Source organism: Delphinapterus leucas, chromosome 15 (genome assembly GCF_059928025.1).
Source record: "Delphinapterus leucas isolate spDelLeu-1000000601 "Yukka" chromosome 15, BTC_Dleu_Yukka2, whole genome shotgun sequence".
Lineage (NCBI taxonomy): Eukaryota > Metazoa > Chordata > Mammalia > Artiodactyla > Monodontidae > Delphinapterus > Delphinapterus leucas.
The window spans coordinates 41,927,390-41,947,614 of NC_143143.1; the positions used below are offsets into that span (position 1 = coordinate 41,927,390).

A 20,225-nucleotide genomic window follows, 5' to 3' on the forward strand; every position below is an offset into this window, starting at 1 on the left:
ACACCAATTAACAACCACGCATGAACTCATCCTTTCTACTCCCCACTTTCCTAACACAGCTTATAATCTACATGAGGCTGAGGTCATATAGGTAATAATGCCCATTGCACTTGATTTGTTTGTAGAAGTTATTTGTCTCAAATGGTTATTCTTCTTAAAAGGAACTATAAATCAGGTATGTTAAACTTCTTGGTATTTTTTTAACGGCATATGTATTTTATTTTATTTATTAAAAAAATTATTTATTTATTTTTTGGCTGTGTCGGGTCTTAGTTGCGGCACACGGGATTTTTCTGTTGCGGCGCGGGCTCTTCGTTGCAGCACTTGGGCTTCTCTGTAGTTGTGGCATGTGGGCTCTGTGGTTTGCAGCATGCAGGCTCTCTAGTTGAGGCGCGCAGGCTCAGTTTCTCTGCGGCATGGGGGATCTTAGTTCCCCGCCCAGGGATTGAACCCGCGTCCCCCGCATTGGGAGGCAGATTCTTTACCACTGGACCACCAGGGAAGTCCCCTTGGTACTTTTAAGTTACTCCTAGTTTCTACATATTCTGGGTTCCCTTGATTATATCCATTCTCCTTTAAAGGGGTTTCTGTTTTAAGAATATGGTACCTCTTTAAAAGACATGTTGAGTGAAAAAAGCGGGTAAGAAGTATACGTATTCACAGAGAAGGATGAGGCATATACATTAAAATGTTAATATTGGTTGGGTGAAGGTCAGGGTTTGGCAAACTGCAGCTCTCCAGATTTGGCGTATGAGCTAAGAGGGTTTTTTTTCGTTTTTTCAAGACTTGTAAAAACAAAACAAAACATGAAAGCATATGCAGCGGAGACCATATGCGTCCCGCTCCCCAGGCTAAAATATTTAGTGTCTGGCCCTTCGCAAAAAACGTTGGCCAATCCCTGGTCCAGGTCTGATTGAGGTTATAGGTAATTTTTATTTTTAACATGGTTTGGTGAGTTCTTTTTTATTTAATACTTGTAATATTAAAGTGAGTCTTGCTTTAGAAAAACCCATAATGTTTGTGTGGGTGGAGAAAATTCCAGGGTTCAGAGTAGATGTGTTGAGTCTTCATCCCCTTTCTTGCAGCACGATGAACTGGCAGACAGTCTTCCTTGTGCAGAAGGAGAGTTTATCTTCCTTCGTCTCAGTGTTCTTCGTGAGGTATGTAGCAGTGACTCTTGGCATCGGGCCACTAAACCAGGGTGCCTTTTCATGGCTTTAATGGCAACGTTCCTTCTTGGTTGCAGTATTTGGAAAGAGAGCTCACCATGGCCAGCCTGCCATTCACATTTGATGTTGAGAGGAGCATTGATGACTGGGTCTTCATGTGCTTCTTTGTGGGAAATGACTTCCTTCCTCACCTGCCGTCCTTAGAGATTAGGTATGTATGTTTGTGTCGGTCTTCAAACTGTTGTTTTAGCCTTCTTGCCTTTACAGTGCACGCTGGTCCTAATACATAATGTTTGTTTCCTGGTGGCAGGGAAGGTGCAATTGACCGTTTGGTTAACATATACAAAAATGTGGTACACAAAACTGGGGTAAGTTCACTCTTGAATAATTTCAAAACAGAAGTATTTGCTTTTATAAGAAGATCATTTTACATGTATTTTATCACTTACAGGGTTACCTTACAGAAAGTGGTTATGTCAATCTGCAGAGAGTACAGATGATCATGTTAGCAGTTGGTGAAGTTGAGGATAGCATTTTTAAAAAGAGAAAGGATGATGAGGTAAAGTGTTTCTATTGCAGTAGCTAAATTGCTCCTGTCTCTAATAGGCTGTGATGATCCTGTGATTGTCCTTTTAACCTCTTTGAGTGCGCTGTTAAATCACTGTAGTGTATCAAACACCAATGTAATCACGAGTGGTCAGTGCTTTGATGATTTTATAAAGGCTGTGATGCTTGCTGTGTGGAACTATGTACTGCACCCTGTGTGAGTTGCATTGTAATTTCTTCTCTCTTAATCTTAATTAAGGTATAAATCCAAACACCTGTCTAATCAATAGGACATGAAATGAGGGTTCCAAAGCTAGAAGAATGCTGGAATTGAACTAGTGTGTTTTATAGGCACTGTTTATGCTCTGGACCTAGGAACTCTGTACTCTGGTGGCAGAGTATCGGGGGTCTGGGTGGGATTACATCAGTCAAGGCAGGTGGTTGCAGCTCTGTGTAAGAAATGTAGACATAAAAAAAGGAAATAAAGTCACAAAGCACCCGGGAATTAGTTACCTGTGATAGGGTGAGTGCTTAGGTGAGAAGTCCAGGTTTCTGGCTGGGGTAATTGGGAGTTTGCTGGTGCCATTCACCAAGGTAGCAAGCCCCAGGGGTAGAGCAGGATGGGGTGGGGATAAGGTAGAAGTCAGTTTCGTTTTGGAGGTACTGAGTTTGAGGGGCCACAGGACACCTGAGAGGAGAAAAGTCCATGAACCAATTAGATGGATATATGTAGAGCGCAGGTCATAAGTCTTTTGAAAGGAGATTTGAGAACCATTGGCATGTGGGAGATACCTCCCATCATGAGTGTGAACTTGATGTCCCTGGAAGCTCATATAGAGTGAAAGTGCCTCCATCAGGAACCTTGAGGAGTGTGGACGTTTAAGGAGAAGGTGGGGCCGGGGGAGGAGGTCCCTAGAGAGAGGAGAAGCCTTCCGTGCTGCCTGAGGTGTCAGAGCGGGATGGACAGGCCCCTAGTCTTCAGCCAGGGCTTGAGATGCCCTCGGGAGCTGAGGGCTGGAGGGGCAGCAGCCTGGAGGCAGAGTGGGCTGGAGGATGACCCCGGGGAGTCGCCAGGGAGACCAGCAGTGGGTAAAATGAGCAGAGAGCAAATGGAGGAGAGCGCTTAGAAACTGATTTTCTACAAGTCACATGGCTCTTGTGAGCAAATAGCAACATAATATCACTACCTTGCTTCACGATTTCCTAACAGATTAAAACATGTCATTGTCTCTGACAAGATTTTATGTTCTCTTCAATTTTGTGTACTGTAGTTAGGGGCCTCTTCTTTAGAACTTTGGGTACCATTTTGTGTAACAGTGAGTGGACTGTAGGCATTCTTTCAAAGCCTTTGGTATTTGATAATCTTCACATGTAAAATTCAGATAACTAACTTTGGGATATCAGATGTCTACCAGAACAGCCGTTTTTAACTAAGTCTTCAGCAATTACAGTGGCTCCACTTGAACTGCTGCCATTTTGCTTAAGGAATAAACTATATATACTGTGTACTACTTGGTGTAAAAATCTCATGTTAGACAAGTCCTTTGAGGTGGCTTTAGCAGATTCTGTACTATTAAATATTGATGGTATTTGGCATTAGAATTGGATGTATAGGATTTGATAGACTCCAAAGTGCTTCAGATTTAAGTATGTCATGTGGTTTCCAGCTGGCCTGGCAGAGAGGGCGTTTTACAGCTTTGGATCTTTTTTGGTGTCCTTGACATCATATGATGTCTGTTAGCATGGTTGGGCATTGGGGAAATTAATGAACCCTCGGAAATTCAATATAACAGTATCTGGCTCACTTGGTGGGGAAGTATCTGGGGAATTCAGTATAAAAGTATCTAGGGAAGTGTGTCCACGGCTTTTGACAGATTTCCAGAGGAATTCATAGCACACAAAAAGATTAAAGATCAGTAAGATCCGTCCAGGTGGACTTGTTCTGCTTACGCAGCCACCTCCCTTAAAAATAGCAAAATAGTAGAATAGGAATACATCAATATTTGTTATTAAAATTGAACAGTTAGGTCAGAAATGTATAGTTTTTATTTAATGAGTTTTGATGTTTGCCTTTCATCTTGCAAATGTTCATTTATTCAGCAAATATTTCTTGTTTACCGTGTGTCAGGTAGTATTCTGAGCGTTACTGATACAACAAAAAATGAAGCAAAAAAGCAGACGAAATTTCTGACCTCATGGAGCTAACATTCTTCCGGGGGAAATGGACAATCAACACAAAAACGAAGTGTAGTGTGCAGGGTGTTAGAGAGTGCTAAGTGCCATGAAGGAAACTAAAGCAGGGCAGGAAGTGTCTGGGGAGGTTGCAACCCTAGAAAAGGTGGCTGGAGAAGGCCTCACTGATGGATGGCTTTGAGGAAAGACCTGAAGGATGTGAGGGAGTGAGCCAGGCAGATGTGTGCGGAAAGAGCATTTCAGACAGGGAACAGTCCGTGCGAAGGCTCTAGGGCAGGAGCATACGCAGGATGTTTAGAACCGCGAGGAGCCAGGAGCCACTGTGGTGGGAGCAGAGGAGGCAAAGAGAAGCGAGTAGGAGAAGAGGTCAGAAAGACGATGGATCTGGTAGAGCCCTCTAGGTCAGTGACAGGACTTCAGCTTTCAGTCTGCATCATTTCAGCATAAAAGTGACAAAGATCTGACACGTACTATAAAGCCATCACTGTGGCTGCTGTGTGGAGGTAAAGGCAGAAGCAATGAGCCCAGTTAAGAGGCTCCTTTGCAATAATCCAGGGGAGCCAGCATGGTGGCAGTGAAGGTGAGAATAGGTGGCTGGATTCTGAACGTATGTTGAAGCAGGAACCAATGGGGGATGAAATCCTAGGTGTGAGAGAAGGAAAGGTGTCAAGAATGACTCTAAGGCATTTTTTCTGAGCAGATGAAAGACGGTCACCTGGTCTGAGCAGCTGTGGTGAGAAGACTGGGAGGTGCAGGGCTGGGGGTGGGGTTCTGTTTTGGACACGTCAAGCTTGAGACGTGAGGGTGGGGGTGTTGAGTTGGGAGAGGCTCTGGCTGGAGAGTCATGAGATGAGAGGATTCCTTCTGTGAGCGCAGGGAAGTGGGGAGGACCAAGTATCGGGCCCGGAGGGGCACCAGCGTTACAGGGACAGCGTGGGGGCTGGGAGGCTGTTGAGTGAAAGGCAGCAACAGGAGTGAAAGAACCAGGTGAGTGTGGTGTCCTGGCAGCCCAGTGCAGAGGGCACCATTCCAGAAGGAGGAGTCGTGGTCAGATAAGAGACGTTTCCTTAACAACAGGGGCAAAGCTTCATCAGAGAAGTGGGTGGTGTTCACGCCTTAGGAGGTTTTCAGGAGTAGGTCCCCATGTGTCCAGCGTTCAGCCCCTCCTGCAGAAAGCACAAAGCTCACATCTCGTTAGGTGTCCTGTTGTGGGTGGAAGTGCTGCGAGTAGGGTGACAGTCAGTATAGTACCTGCCGTGGTCACCTTAGCTGTCGTTTCAGTGCCTGGACACTCAACAGAAATGCAGGCGTGGGAGGAGTGCTTTCTGGGGAAAGGGGGCCTTTGAGTGGCTCACTTGGGGGAGAGCAAGGTCAACCCTAAATCCTGTCTAGTTGAAACTATGGCTACATTTTGAAAATGAGTGGAGGGAAGAATCAAGGCAGACTGGACACTTTCCTGTGAATTTAACTGGCCCAGAATAAACAGTATAGACATCTGAATTTTCTTCCTTCTTTCATTAGGTCGACTTGTTGCAATCTTGGTGGGTAGTGTTTGCATAGAGCCCCACTGCTGTCTTTACCCACTTGTGCCACACATGTGACAGCGCTAGAAGCTGTCCAGCCCTTTTTAGGTAATAGAGGCCCATTATTAAATTGTCGTGTTGATTTTTAAAAATTGCCATCTGGATTATTAACTATCTTCAGCTACAGCTTAAAGAATTGTTTTCTTACTTTACGTTCATCTTCTCCATTATTGGCAGCCTGTTCACTCCAGGGAAGAACCAAGGGTCCTTGTCATGACTCTTGCATTCTTTCCTGAAATGATGTTAAAAACTACCTGAAAAAAAAATTGAGGAACACTTAAAATTGTATCTAAACTCAATTTAGAATGCTCTCTATCCATCTGCAGTTCTGATAAGCAGCACTTTGAACATACAGTCCATTGCCTGGTTTAATTATGTACCTAGGTTTCTGGGGTCTTCCTTTAAAACTTTAATTGTCTCCCGAATCATTCCTGGTAATGTTTAACTCTTACATTTTTGTGTAATTATTTGACAGAATATGTGGATTTTATACTTTTAGGACAGTTTTAGAAGACGACAGAAAGAAAAAAGAAAGAGAATGAAGGTGAGTTTTAGCTAATATCATAAGACTGGCAATGGTATCAGTTTACGATTTGGGAGGAAGATGTTCATTACAATAGCTCTTTATTCCTTACGGGCTGGGAGTTGGTTAGGGACGTGGCACCCACCCAGCTGCCTTCCTGCCTGGTATTGATTTTAAAGAAGTCCTTTCTAAGCTCTCTGGAGTCTGAAGGGAAACACTTGATGGGCAGGAGGGGGCAGGTTGCATTTAGCTGTTTAAGAGGTTTTTTTTTTACAATAATCAGATATTGCTTTTGTAATAAAAGCAGTCAACCCTTTGTTTCCCCTTACAAGTCACTATACTCTGTCTATATCTTTGTCAGGTTAATCTTCCTAGAACAAGATACCCATAGCTTTGTTGTTTCTCTGCTCGGAAGTCAGCAGTGACTCCTTAGTCCCCTCAGAATCCAGTTCTCTCTCAGTCTGCCTTGCAGAGTGCACCGTGGCCTGGTTGAATTCTGGCCGCCAGCCCTTCCCCTGCTGTCCTCTAAATACACCATGTTGCTCCTGACCCAGAGCCTTGGCCCCCTTTGGCTGCCCCAGAAGATTCCTACCTCAAGCCCCACACACCTTGCCTTCTCCACGGCCTCCCTTGCTGCCTCTGCTTGTGGTCCAGGTTGAGCAGTCCTTTCCTTTATCTCTGGTGAATGTTGTCTTCCTTCCTGGATTTTAAATTCATGGAGTTGAGGGACTGCCTCTTATTATCATATTTTATTGGATTTGAGCAATTTCAGGAACCTAGAAGGGAGAAGAGTAATTTGTTGTTGCAGGTAGTTGCAAACCACTTAGATTGGGAGGAGCATATTTGGTTTCTACTTTATTTTTTTTCCTTTTTTTAATTAATTTTAAAAAATTGAGGTATATTTGATGTATAATATTATATAATCAGGTGATTAGAGTATATTATGTACAGTATAGTATATATAATAGTGATTCACACTTTTTAAAGGTTATATTCTATTTACAGTTATTATTGGCCATATTCCCTGTGTTGTACATTATATCCTTGTAGCTTATTTATTTTATATATAATAGTTTGTACCATATATTATTATTTCCTTTCAGTCAATGTCTGTTTTTAAAACATCTGTTTATCAGTCAGCCACAACCGTCACCTAGTATAGCTATAGCTATAGTATAGCTGTAATTAATTGGCAATAAAGAATTAAATTCTAGCAAGGTGAAAGGTAAATAAAAGCTGTATTTCCTGAGTAGAAGTCAAACTCTTGACTTATTTTTTTTTACCATTAAGGTAAATGTTATAGTTATTTATTATTTGTTATTTTTATTTGCCTAAAATTGTGTCTTGAATGTGTTCAGAAATTGTAAGTAAACGTAGTAGAACAGCCTAATGAGACTTGAACAGTTCCACAGGGTGGAACTGCAAGTGACGGGCATTCTCAAACTCCACGTGTATATACCAGAACAGTGAATTATATGTACTTTTAGAGCAGAGTTACTATTACAAACGGTTGTTTACAGGGTAAGTTACCATTATATCAAAGTGTAGACAACCCTGTCATGTTAACAGAAATCCATTTTGTCTTTTAAGTGCTTACAGTGGGGACTCTTTCTATTGCCCTCTTTTCTTCCTGTCATCTAACTGTGTTGTGATTTAATTTTAATTTCTACATTCATTTATTTCCATGTATGTTAGAGAGATCAACCATCTTTCTCTCCTGGTGGAATATTAACCCCTCATGCCCTTGGTTCAAGAAACTCACCAGGATCTCAAGTAGCCCATAATCCGAGACAAGCAGCCTATGAAATGAGGATGCAGAATAACTCTGTAAGTGACTCAATTTTTTGTAGCTTTGAAGGGTGGTGACTTATCAGATGCCCCTGTAGTTGTGTGTGAATTTGATCATTTAGCCTGGGGTTGTTTTGTTTGATAGTTTTTCTCAATTTCTTTTGCCTTGAGAGATATTTTTAATTCTATTAAATTCGTTATCAATATGAAAATATCTAAATGATGTGAAAAGAAAGAAAATGCATGTAAATACAGTTGGCTAAGTGGCTGCAGTGTCTCTGTAATGCACCTGGGCCACAGTGCTTCCCTCTTCCCCCAAAGGTACAGTGGTGATGGTGCTAGAAGCATGAGGGGACATCCAAATGTCTCACGTCTCTGGCGTGAGAGACAAGGGAGGGTTTTGCTGCCTAATTTCCCCTTTCCTTCCAGGGATCAGTTATGGGCATTTTGCAGAATGGTATTCCTCAGTCTGTTAAATACAGGTACTTCTTACTGCCTAAGCTTCACTCTCCAACTCAGTCATAGAATAGATCCGAGCATGTGTTTTAAGGTAGTTCTCACTACTGAACTCAGAATGGATTTGCCTCATGGTATCCCTCCTTATTTGAACTTTGTAATCCAAGCTGCGTGAGCAGATCATTTCAGCCAGCAAGGCTTTACTCTGTCCATTAGCTTCCTGTTGTATTGACAGAAGACCAAGAGCTCAGAGCACATGGCAAGACAGCAAGCAGGGGTGAGGGAATAGATCATGAACTAACACACACATACAGCAGATAAAGCTATTGCTTATTTCAGGCTAGTAGGCATGAGAGAGAGAGAGTTTTGTAAAGGGAGAAAAGATACTATGTAAACTTTTACTATGATAGATGCAAGGAAATTGCATAAGTTTGGATATTTAAGTTTTATTTTTCTATTAGTTATCCTATTGATGATAAAATCCCTTTTTATAGGGCAATCCTGTATGTGGAATTTTTGCCATATCAAGAGACTGATTGAATTTATATTCCAATAAATTCACAATTAGAAGTTTTAGGACCTTAGATTTGGAATTTGAGAAATGAGGTTTTGCATCTCCCAAGAGAAGAAGCCTGCCTGCCTTTCTATTGTGTTTTTTTTGTTCTGTTTGAGTTTTGTTTTCTTTTTTTAATTTTTATTTTATACTGGAGTATAGTTGATTAACAGTGTTCTGGGACTTCCCTGGTGGCGCAGTGGTTAAGAATCCACCTACCAATGCAGGGGACACGGGTTCGAGCCCTGGTCCGGGAAGATCCCATATGCCGCGGAGCAACTAAGCCCGTGCGCCACAATGGCTGAGCCTGTGCTCTAGAGTCCCTGAGCCACAACTACGGAGCCCACGTGCTGCAACTACTGAAGCCCATGCACCTAGAGCCCGTGCTCCACAACAAGAGAAGCCACCGCAATGAGAAGCCCGCTCACTGCAACAAAGAGTGGCCCCCACTCGACGCAACCAGAGAAAACCCGCATGCAGCAATGAATACCCAATGCAGCCAAAATAAATTAGTTAAAAAACAAAACAAAACAAAAAAAACAATGTTCTGTTAGTTTCAGGTGTACAGCAAAATGATTCACTTATATATAGTTGGCCAAAAAGTTCCTTTGGTTTTTAAGTAAAAATAAAAGCACATTTTTAATTTTCACCAAGAACTTTATTGAGCAACGTATTCACCGTTTTGTTCCACTACCTTCTGCCATTTTTCAGGCAACTTTATAATTCCATCTTCCCAAAACTTTTTATCTTTTTGAGCAAAGAACTGTTCCAGGTGCCTTTTACAGCCTTCCAGGGAATTGAAATTTTTTCCATTAAGAGAATTTGTAAAGACCAAAATAAATGGAAATCCACAGGTGCAGTGTCTGAAAAGAGTGGATGACTCAGAACTTCCCAGCCAAGTTGTAATAGTTTTTGCCTGGTCATCAAAGAAACATGCGGTCTTGCGTTATCCTGATGGAAGATTATGCGTTTTCTGTCTGTTTTCCGGATGCTTTTCATCGAGTGCTGCTTTCATTTGATCTAATTGGGAGCAGTATATGTTGGAATTAATCGTTTGATTTTCCGGAAGGAGCTCATAATAGAGGACTCCCTTCCAATCCCACCACATACACAACATCACCTTCTTTGGATGAAGACTGGCCTTTGGTGTGGTTGGTTGTGGTTCATTTCACTTGCGCCACAATCTCTTCCGCTCCACATTATTGTACAGTGTCCACTTTTCATCAGCCATCACGATTTGTTTTAAAAACGGAACGTTTTCCTCACGTTTCAGTAGAGAATCACATGTGGAAATACAGTCAAGAAGGTTTTTTTCACTTAATTTATGTGGAACCCAAACATCAAAGCGATTCATTCACATAACCAAGCTGGTGCAAATGATTTTCAACGCTTGATTTGGATATTTTGAGTATGTCAGCTATCTCCCGTGTGGTATAACATTGACTGTTCTCAGTTAATGTCTCGATTTGATCTCTGTCAACTTCAACTGGTCTACCCGACTGTGGAGCATCGTCCAGCGAGAAATCTCCAGCATGAAACTTCGCAAACCACTTTTGACACATTCGATCAGTCACGGCACCTTCTCCATACGCTGCACAAATCTTTTTTTGCGTTTCAGTTGTGTTTTTACCTTTCTTGAAATAATAAAGCGTAATATGCCAAAAATGCTGCTTTTTTTCTTCCATCTTCAATATTAAAATGGCTACACAAAAATTCACCAATCTTGATGTTTTTTTTAAAATGCACACTGATGTGACAGCTGTGACAATCTAAGAAAATTGTTTCGGATTTCCCTGGTGGTCCAGTGGTTAAGAATCTGCTTGCCAGTGCAGGGGACACGGGTTCGATCCCTGGTCCAGGAAGATCCCACATGCTGCGGGGCAGCTGAGCCTGTGCGCCACAACTACTGATCCCACGCTCTAGAGCCCACAAGGTGCAACTACTGAGCTCATGTGCCACAACCGTTGAAGACCACACGCTCTGGGGCCCGCGTGCTGCAACTACTGAAGCCCGCGTGCCTGGAGCCTGTGCTCCACAACAAGAGAAGCCACTGCAATGAGAAGCCCACGCACCGCAAAGAGTAGCCCCCCCACCCCCACCCCGCTCACCTCAACTAGAGAAAGCTGCGTGCAGCAACAAAGACCCAACGTAGCCATAAAAAAGAAAAGAAAATTGTTTCAAATGAAGTTAAAGACAACTGAGCGCTACTAGAGCCATCTTAATGGAAAAAGACCAACAAACGTTTTGGCCAGACGTATACATGTACATGTATCTATTTTTGATTTTTTTTTTCTTATACAGAGTGAGATGTGGAGGGTCAGTGAAAGGGACTGCAGTGAGACACTTGAGTAGAACAGAAAAAGCTGATGTCCATCATTTAAGATCATAGTGACTACAGTCCCCACAGAGTGGAACTGAAAGTGACTGGCATTCTCAAACACCATATTGATGATATGATAGAATGCTTTTTTCTTAATGTCAGGGAGGCAGTAGGTTTAAACTTTGTCACCTGTGATTGCCCTGAGAAGGATTGCAGTATTACAGTCAGGCTCCACAGAATCAGATCCACTGTTGATTAGTAACGTCTCCCATGGGAGTGAGAGTGGGGAGGTTGGTGTTTACGTTGCTTATTTGATCTTGTATTAATTCCTCTTGACACATTTATTTCTTTTGGAGTCTTTGCAAAGTTAGGGATTTTCATCTAGAATGTTCTGAATTTAAAGTAATCATGAAGCCATATTACCAGTTCAGTTAAAGATGGCCTTTAAAGTTATGGAGTTTTGCTCTTTTGGTGTGTTTTTGTTTATTTTTGTTTATTGATTTTTTTGAGCTGTTTGGGCTTGTGAGTCTGCAGTACTTGACCAATGTCTGCTGACGGCGAACATTGTCAGTGTTTTATCAGACGGCTTCTGTTTCTTCATAAATATGTGTTTTTAATTTTTGCATTCTGAAGTATGGTTTCATTATATCTGCAGCCATTCTCAATTAACAGAATATGATTACAAAACAGCATTTTAAAAAAAATGTTTATGACTTGTTATGAATCTGGTATGTTTAGGAAGGAATCCTTTTGTTGGTAGAGGGAGAGGAGAAAAGAGCCGTGGGGGGGTTAGCATTAAAGAGCAGACACCCGCCTTTTGTGTTTTCCTTGAAGGAATATTATTTTTGTTATCTAAAGATGGAATTTATATTTTGTCAATTTGGGAAAGTTTGCTTTTTACCCAACTTTCCATCATAATTTAATCCAAATGGATTAGTGTGGGGTTTAAAAATAAAAGTGATGACTTAGTGAGTCAGGTGTGCTATTGATCTTTCACATGTGGTGTTTCGTTTAATCCCTGCAGTAATCTGTGAAGATAGAGAACAGTAGCATCCCCATTTCAAGTTGAGGCTGACAGGTTAAATAAATTGCCCAAGGCCATACACCGAGAAAGGCTGGTTTGGTATTTCAAACTCAGGTCTGTCTGACTGAAAATACCCATCTCATTTTCCCAGTGCAACAGTGCCTTCCTGGATTTATTTTTTTACTGGGTTTTGTGAGGGGTTTTGGACAGTATTGGCCATACGGTATCATGAGTAAAATTGATACTATACGCTTTTAAAGGGAAAGTGTTATAAGCTCTGTGTGAAATATAATTTTGCTTTGTTGTAACAAACTTTCTTAGCCTGTGGTGTGAACTGCCTTTATGCTAATTATAGTATCAACAAAATAGCCTCCTGAGCTCTCAATTTAAAAAATTCAATTTACTCAAAATATCTAATATATTGTGAATAATAGAACAAAACCTTTACTATGAAAACCTTTTTTGCCACTTATGTTTTTGGTCATTTAACATAAAACTAAAGTTGCAGAAGACTTTAATTTTTTAGTTAAAATTAAAATACTGTAGGGTGTGCCTATCTTCATTGAGTTAAGTACAAAGGGAAGAGATAATACTGAATTTAAAGTGGTATCCAAGTCTTTGAAATACTAATAAGATGTGCATTTTTCTAAGATGACCAATAGATTTTTATTTGTACATTGAATTTTAAAATAGTGTATGTAAAATAATTTAACAGTTATCTGGCAGAGCCTTATTACTAAACTGTTGCTTTCCAGAGTGGTTATACTAGGTTGAACACATACCATTTAACTTCATTTTCACCAGCTTGACTATTTTATGTATTACTAATTTATTTATTTATCTTTCTCCCCCTTTACCGTTTTGCTGTTTGATTGGTGGAAAGTGATCGTGAATTCATAAGATCAGCGAATCACCAAAGAAAATAAATATTTAAGTATTAATTTTTTAAATTTATAAAATTAAATTTTTCTTTTTTCTTCTGAAGCAGTTTTTACCCTAAGAATGTTCAGATTCTTTTGAGTTTAAGCATAGGAAGCTTGGTACCATATTACTCTTTTTTGGGGAAGTGCAGTAGGCCAAGATCAGTCTTTGTGCTTTCTAAATACGTTTACTAGTATCTATTTAACAGCCTTAAAAAATGTATTACCGTGAAGCATGGTGGTAGTAGCAGTTGGATGTAACTTCTTATGTGAAATGAATAATTAAGTCCTTCCTCTCTAATGTCATAATTGTCTGCAGAGTCCTTCAGTGTCTCCTAATGCGAGTTTCACTTCTGATGGCTCCCCATCTCCGAGAGGAGGAAGTAAGCGAAAAGCGGAAGACAGTGACAGTGAACCTGAGCCAGAGGATAACGTCAGGTGAAGCCATTTTTTGGTAGCACTTTGTTAGCAAATTGCTGAAATAGAGGCGGTCTAATTAATGCTATTAGCTCAGAGCAGCAGTGCCTTCAGATGCTTGCCTGTGATCTTTTTATCCACAAGTAATTAATGTGGAGGGTTAGAATAGTCAGTAAATTCCAGTGAGATGTGTAAGCTATAGCTGTTAAACCTAAGTATCTAGATTAGTATGCAGGTTTTCATCCTCCAAGCCACTTTTCCCTCTGAGAGCAGGCGCTAGATGGGCTAGGCACGAGGTGTTTAGCTCTGACTGTGATCTGAAGGTCACTGCGTGGAGATTACATTTTCAAGCTGCTTAACCCAGAAAGTTCAGTTACACTTGGATACTTGATATGGTTTGCTTTAATCTTCTTAGTTGAAAAGTTTCTTCCTCAAGATGAAATATGTAGAACTTATTTGGTTAAGAAATAAATATGTATATTTTTAAAAAAACACAGACTTGTATATGCATAGTTATATTTCATGACAGAGAGGTCTCCCTGCAGCTGTATACTTAACATTTATTTTATTTTTTAAAAAATATATTTATTTATTTTTGGCTGCGTTGGGTCTTCGTTGCTGCACGTGGGCTTTCTCTAGTTGCGGTGAGCGGGGGCTACTCTTCGTTGCGGTGTGCAGGCTTCTCACTGAGGTGGCTTCTCTTTGTTGCAGAGCACGGGCTCTAGGCCCATGGGCTTCAGTAGTTGTGGCACACAGGCTTCAGTAGTTGTGGCTTGTGGGCTCTAGAGCTCAGGCTCAGCAGTTGGGGCACATGGGCTTAGTTGCTCCATGGCATGTGGGATCTTCCCGGACCAGGGCTTGAACCCAAGTCCCCTGCATTGGCAGGCGGATTCTTAACCACTGTGCCACCAGGGAAGTCCCATACTTAACATTTATAATGGGAAACTTTGATTCTTTAATTTGTCCAGAAGTTGGAGATCATCATATAATAAGATTAACAGCCTCTCCTGTAATTAAATCTAGGTTTGAATCCTGGGCTCCAAGTGCAAAAGGCCAACAGTCTTAATAAATGTAACTCATTAAGAATTTAGCAAAAATGATATAGTTCAGGGTTAAGCAAACAATGGTGGTCCATATCTCATGCTTCTTATATAGGATGTGGGTGGTGTGTTTATAATTAGAAATGTTCTTTGATGTTAGATTCTAATATCTGTGATGACTGGTCATTGAACATTTACCTGACCTGAGTTTTTATCCTCTGCTTCTATAACAATGGATTTCCTCTTAGAGTATCTTTTGTTTTACTCTGAGGTCATCATGATCAATACTAGCTTAATAGTAAACTTGATTTATTTAGTACTTTATTATTTAATTCAGGTGCTGGGGATAATCAAGGTAGAAATGCTTCTCAAGAAATGCTTGGGATTCTTAGCATTTATTTTGTTCATATTTTCTGTAAAATGGTGATAATCCACATCATGGATAGAGGATAGTTCTCCTGATTGATGTTCTGTGAATCCTTTGTGTATGCGGGAAATTAAAATCGGTAATGTGTGCGGGTTTCCCCCAGTATCCGAAGGTGGATGGGGCCTATGAAACCTTTCAGAGCCGAAATGGCGTAAAGAAGGAGTTACCTTAGGTCACAAAATTTTGCTCCATGGCATGTGGGATCTTCCCGGACCAGGGCTGCACAAAATAAATGGAGATATAAAGCCCAGATGCTCACAGACACAGCTCACAGCTCACAGCTCTGGCGGCAGATGCTAAGACGCTGAGTGTGATTCCTGGGGAAGGGGCTGGCGGGGCCACTCCTGCTTCTGGGGTGCACACTGAAAACAAACGTGCTAAACGAGATTCCCACTTTCTGCCTTTTTTTTTTTTTTTTAAGCGAAATCTCTGCATTTCTTTCTATTAGAGAAAACAGGTATTAATGGGGGTCTTTTGTAAAAGCAAAGTGGTATAAAGTGAACTTTTGAAAAGCAGGGCATACCTGTATTCTGAAACATGACTGCAGTTAATTTGTAAGCTCTGGCACATGGTAGAAAATGGCCTTACTGTAGAATCATCTTGGTGTTCTTGATCTGTGCTGATTAAAAAAATTTTTTTTTGGCTTCTTTGTGTTCCTTTAAGAAGATGTTTTCATCTCTTGGAGAATGAGAAATGAGTACTTTGTGGTTCTTCACATCGTATTTTCAGTGATAACTTAGTGAATTAATTGACCTGCTTCTAAGTTTTACCAGAATATACATACGTACGTGTGTACATGTGCATGCGTGTCCTTCCCTTCAACTCTTAGCTCAAAGAGGCCCAAGCATAGGGAGAGTAGGTTAGTTATACATATAATTTCTGCCTGGTTTCTAGATTATTCTTTTATAAATCACTTTTTACCTTTAAAAGAATTACCCATGCAAGTCTTTTTTCTTTTAAGTAATTTAATTGACTTTCTCTGTATAGTTTAAATATATTTTAACAAACTGAGGAACTTGAACTATATAAAAATATCTTCAGCAAATTTTAAAGTGTAGCTTTAGGGACTTCCCTGGTGGCGCAGTGGTTAAGAATCCGCCTGCCAATGCAGGGGACATGGGTTCGATCCCTGGCTTGGGAAGATCCCATATGCCGCGGAGCAGCTAAGTCTGTGCACCACAACTACTGAGCCTGCGCTCTAGAGCCCAAGAGCCACAACTACTGAGCCCACGTGCCGCAACTACTGAAGCCTGCGAGCTCTAGAGCCTGTGCTCCGCAACAAGAGAAGCCACCGCAATGAGAAGCTCACGCGTCGCAACTAGAGAAAGTTCGCGTGCAGCACCAAAGACCCAATGCAGCCAAAAAGTTAATTAAAAAAAAAAAATGTAGTTTTAGAATTATTCTGCAATCAAAAAGCATGTAAAACAGTATGAAAATTCGAGCAAACAAGTGTTCTGTATCTACTTTAGCGTAAGTAATTATTCTTTTTTTAAATGTAGTTTTATAATGCTCTTACTGGAATCCGTGTTTGAGTTTTTGATGTTTAACTCTCTTCAAGTTGGTAATAAATCCTGTGAAAGTGGACTTTTTAGAAATAGTTAAATGAAACCGTGTTTGTTAGCATTACTGTTTAACTCATTTACAGTTCACCTGGACATTAAATATAAATTGATTTGGTGATAAACAGGTAGACAGTGACCGTATTAATTCAGCATACACTGGCTTTGCCTGGTTTGTAGGTTATGGGAAGCTGGTTGGAAACAGCGGTACTACAAGAACAAATTTGATGTTGATGCAGCTGATGAGAAATTCCGACGTAAAGTTGTGCAGTCTTACGTTGAAGGACTCTGCTGGGTTCTTCGATATTATTACCAGGTACAAAGAGAATATTTTCCTCTAAACCTCTAGTTAGTCATTTTAGGAACATAATTTCTATAATAATGTGTATTATTGAGCTGTATTCTGAGATTAAACCTAGACTTCTTTTTAAGCTTCCTATTTAGAAATTCATTACTTTGAATAATATTTGTTTCTAAAGCTCCTTAGGTGTTAATATATAAACAAAGCTATTTTTTTGCTGTGTCAAAAGATTTCAACACCAGGGAGTATGGTTGAGTATACTTTGTCTTTCAAATGACTAAAGTGTAGTTTTTTTTAATTGCAATAAAAAAATAAGTGAGGAACTAATAGATAGTCACTAAATGACTGAACAAAGGACAAAGCCTGGAAAATACTATTAAGAATTAGAAAGGAATTTGAATGATACCATTTCCTCCGTATAAGGCAGTGATGTTACTTGAAGTGCTTTCTAATTGGAGTCATCTGTATCTGACTTAAAGCCTTTGATAATTGGGATGCCAGATTGATGAGAGGTTAGGTAGACACGGGGATTGTAACACAGATAGTTAATATCTGGTTTTGTGCTCGGAGAGTGAAGCAAGTTCAGTTGGTGTGATCTGAAATTAGTAAGTAGAAAGTAATTTAATGTGCTGAGTATCAACTATAAAATATTTTAATTTCATGTTTTACTCCTACCAAGATTTTAATTCACCAGGCACAGAGTGAAAACATATAGCAGGAAGACTTCTTTTTTCTATGAGTATAACTTGTTTCCGTTTTGATGGGCTTACTTAAATATTTTTATAATGAAGATAAAGTTTTCCCTGAAAATATAGGGAATAGTAAGATGAAGCTTTTGCTTGTTTTACTCTCAATCACAGTGAAGTCCCTTCCTCACCTGTAGGCTCAGTAAGTGTCAGCTGCAGCTGCTCTTCATTTTATTTGATGATGGCAGCTCTAGAGTTGAAAGAAATGCCACCAAACACATTATAAGGATAAAAATCTTCACCAAATTGTGTTTGTGAATATAAAGTTTGGTATTAACTACTGATTATTAAAGGTGTTTTGCTGTATTTTTTAAATCAAGGGGCCATTGATACGAAGTAAAAAGTTCAGATTTAATCAAAATAACTTAGGACTCATGGAAAAACTTAATGCATGGAATATATACTAGAAGTCGTGTTTCATAAATAGAATATATAGGTTAACAGTCTAATTTTTATTTGTTTTTTTCTGTGTATATCATTAACATAGATTTTTGGGTTTGCTGTTTTTAATGATTGCAGGGTTGTGCGTCCTGGAAGTGGTATTATCCATTCCATTATGCACCATTCGCTTCAGACTTTGAAGGTATTGCAGATATGGCTTCTGATTTTGAGAAGGGTACCAAACCGGTAAGCTTAACTATTTAGAGCCATAAAATTTATAGAATTTTGGCTTAGATAAAAATTGTGTGTTGTATGCTAAAGTTTTTTTTTTTTCTTTTTTACAGTTTAAACCACTGGAACAACTCATGGGGGTTTTTCCAGCTGCAAGTGGTAACTTTCTACCTCCATCATGGCGGAAGCTCATGAGTGATCCTGTGAGTCTTAGTATTTTGAGTGTGTTGGTAACTGGATTTTTGTCGTACATTTTACCAACATTAGCCACAATTCGTCTTGCATCTCATAGTTAAGAGAGCGAAGTGCAGGAAAAAAAGTAAAAGTATTTGAGTTCCGTATATTTTTCACCACTTTATTCTTTTTCTACTTTCCTTGGCCATCAGGACCCAACTTAGTAAAAAAAAAAATCATTTGTGTTTGGGAGAAATTCTTAGAACAGTTTTTTTATTCTCAGCCTACCTGTAAGCTATTATTTTTGGTTGTTCCAGCCTGTGTGGTGGCTGCTAGAGCTAAGGCTGGCCCACTTGAAATCCCCTCCCAGCTGGTTTTGTGGGCGAGGAGTGAGACCCAGCTGGGAGGTGGAGTAAGTAAGCTCTTCACTCTACACTGGGTCCACAGCTGTCTGCTTTAAAATTCCTCTATAATTATACCTTTTTTCCCCTCTTTTAAAATATAATCGTTGGGGCTTCCCTGGTGGCGCAGTGGTTAAGAATCTGCCTGCCAATGCAGGGTACATGGGTTCGAGCCCTGGTCCAGGAAGATCCCACATGCCGTGGAGCAACGAAGCCCGTGTGCCACAACTACCGAGCCTGTGCTCTAGAGCCCGTGCTCCGCAACAAGAGGAGCCACCTCAATGAGAAGCCCGTGCACCGCAAAGAAGAGTCCCTGTTCGCCGCAACTAGAGAAAGCCCGTGTGCAACAACGAAGACCCAACACAGCCAAAAATAAATAAATTTATTAGTTAGTTTTGTTTCACTAGACCTGCAATGTAAAGAATACTTTTTTTTTTTTGTGGTACGCGGGCCTCTCACTGTTGTGGCCTCTCCCGTTGCGGAGCACAGGCTCCGGACGCGCAGGCTCAGCAGCCATGGCTCACGGGCACAGCCGCTCCGCAGCATGTGGGATCTTCCCGGACTAGGGCACGAACCCGTGTCCCCTGCATTGGCAGGTGGACCCTCAACCACGGCGCCACCAGGAAAGCCCAAGGAATACCATTTTTAAAAGGAAAGGACGCTCATTTTCTTATCAGGCATGGTAACGTGATCAAATGTTATGTCCAATTCTTTGTAACAGAAATATGTGACTTCACTTTTTGAATCTTTACTTGTCTTCCTGGTATAGGATTCTAGTATAATTGACTTCTACCCAGAAGATTTTGCTGTTGATTTGAATGGGAAGAAGTATGCATGGCAAGGTAAAATTTAGACATTATTCCTTTTCGTTAAAATAATTTTCTCTTGGTAAAACTGTGCACAAACGTGATTTACGGGATGAAAGAATTTCTATATTTTGCCATCCAAACTGGGATTAGCAATGATTGATATTTTAATAGTCACACTGTGGTAAACAATAAATGGGTTGAAATACATTAATCATATTTTTTATCTCCTTTGTGATTAATTAACAGGACTTGGGACTTGCTCCTTTCAGTCACTGACGCCTTGTGAGATTGCTGAGCAATGTAGAAACATGAGAGTATCCATGTGGAGATTTACTTACATTCTGTGGAAACTTTTGAAAAATGTATTAGAAATTTAGTTTACATACTTAACATTAATCATACTTAAAGTTTATTTCTTATTTATGTGTATATTATTTTCTCATTCTGTTCTTTTCACAGACTTTGTAGAAAGAATGGCAGTAAAAATTAGTACTAAATGTAAGGTGATATTTCCCACTCAAAAAATGTGTGATGACAGTAAAACACAAGAATGCCTCTCACACAGTAAGCCAATTGTTGTTTCACACCAAAGTCCCTTTCAGCAAATCATTTTAACCTCTTCTTCCACCATATATTTTTCTAGAATGATAAGCATGTTTGGTAA

At 40.2% G+C, this 20,225-nt stretch overlaps 1 protein-coding gene across 7 annotated transcripts in view; it reads left to right on the forward strand.

Moving 5' to 3' along the window:
* The window catches only part of XRN2 (5'-3' exoribonuclease 2), a 79,433-nt gene that overhangs the window by 24,059 nt on the left and 35,149 nt on the right, over positions 1-20,225 (forward strand). For 4 of the 7 annotated variants that reach the window (XM_089896515.1, XM_089896516.1, XM_022594204.3 and 1 more), the window contains exons 10-20: positions 1,086-1,160; positions 1,247-1,380; positions 1,480-1,537; positions 1,621-1,728; positions 5,991-6,035; positions 7,710-7,841; positions 13,395-13,513; positions 16,699-16,834; positions 18,085-18,192; positions 18,291-18,380; positions 19,522-19,594. In XM_089896515.1, coding sequence (XP_089752641.1) covers positions 1,086-1,160; positions 1,247-1,380; positions 1,480-1,537; positions 1,621-1,728; positions 5,991-6,035; positions 7,710-7,841; positions 13,395-13,513; positions 16,699-16,834; positions 18,085-18,192; positions 18,291-18,380; positions 19,522-19,594 — 1,078 coding nt within the window. Of the gene's footprint in view, positions 1-1,085; positions 1,161-1,246; positions 1,381-1,479; positions 1,538-1,620; positions 1,729-5,990; positions 6,036-7,709; positions 7,842-13,394; positions 13,514-16,698; positions 16,835-18,084; positions 18,193-18,290; positions 18,381-19,521; positions 19,595-19,807; positions 19,924-20,225 lie in introns of all 7 variants that reach the window. The other 3 variants (XR_016387863.1, XM_089896519.1, XM_089896517.1) reach the window with 2 other exon arrangements.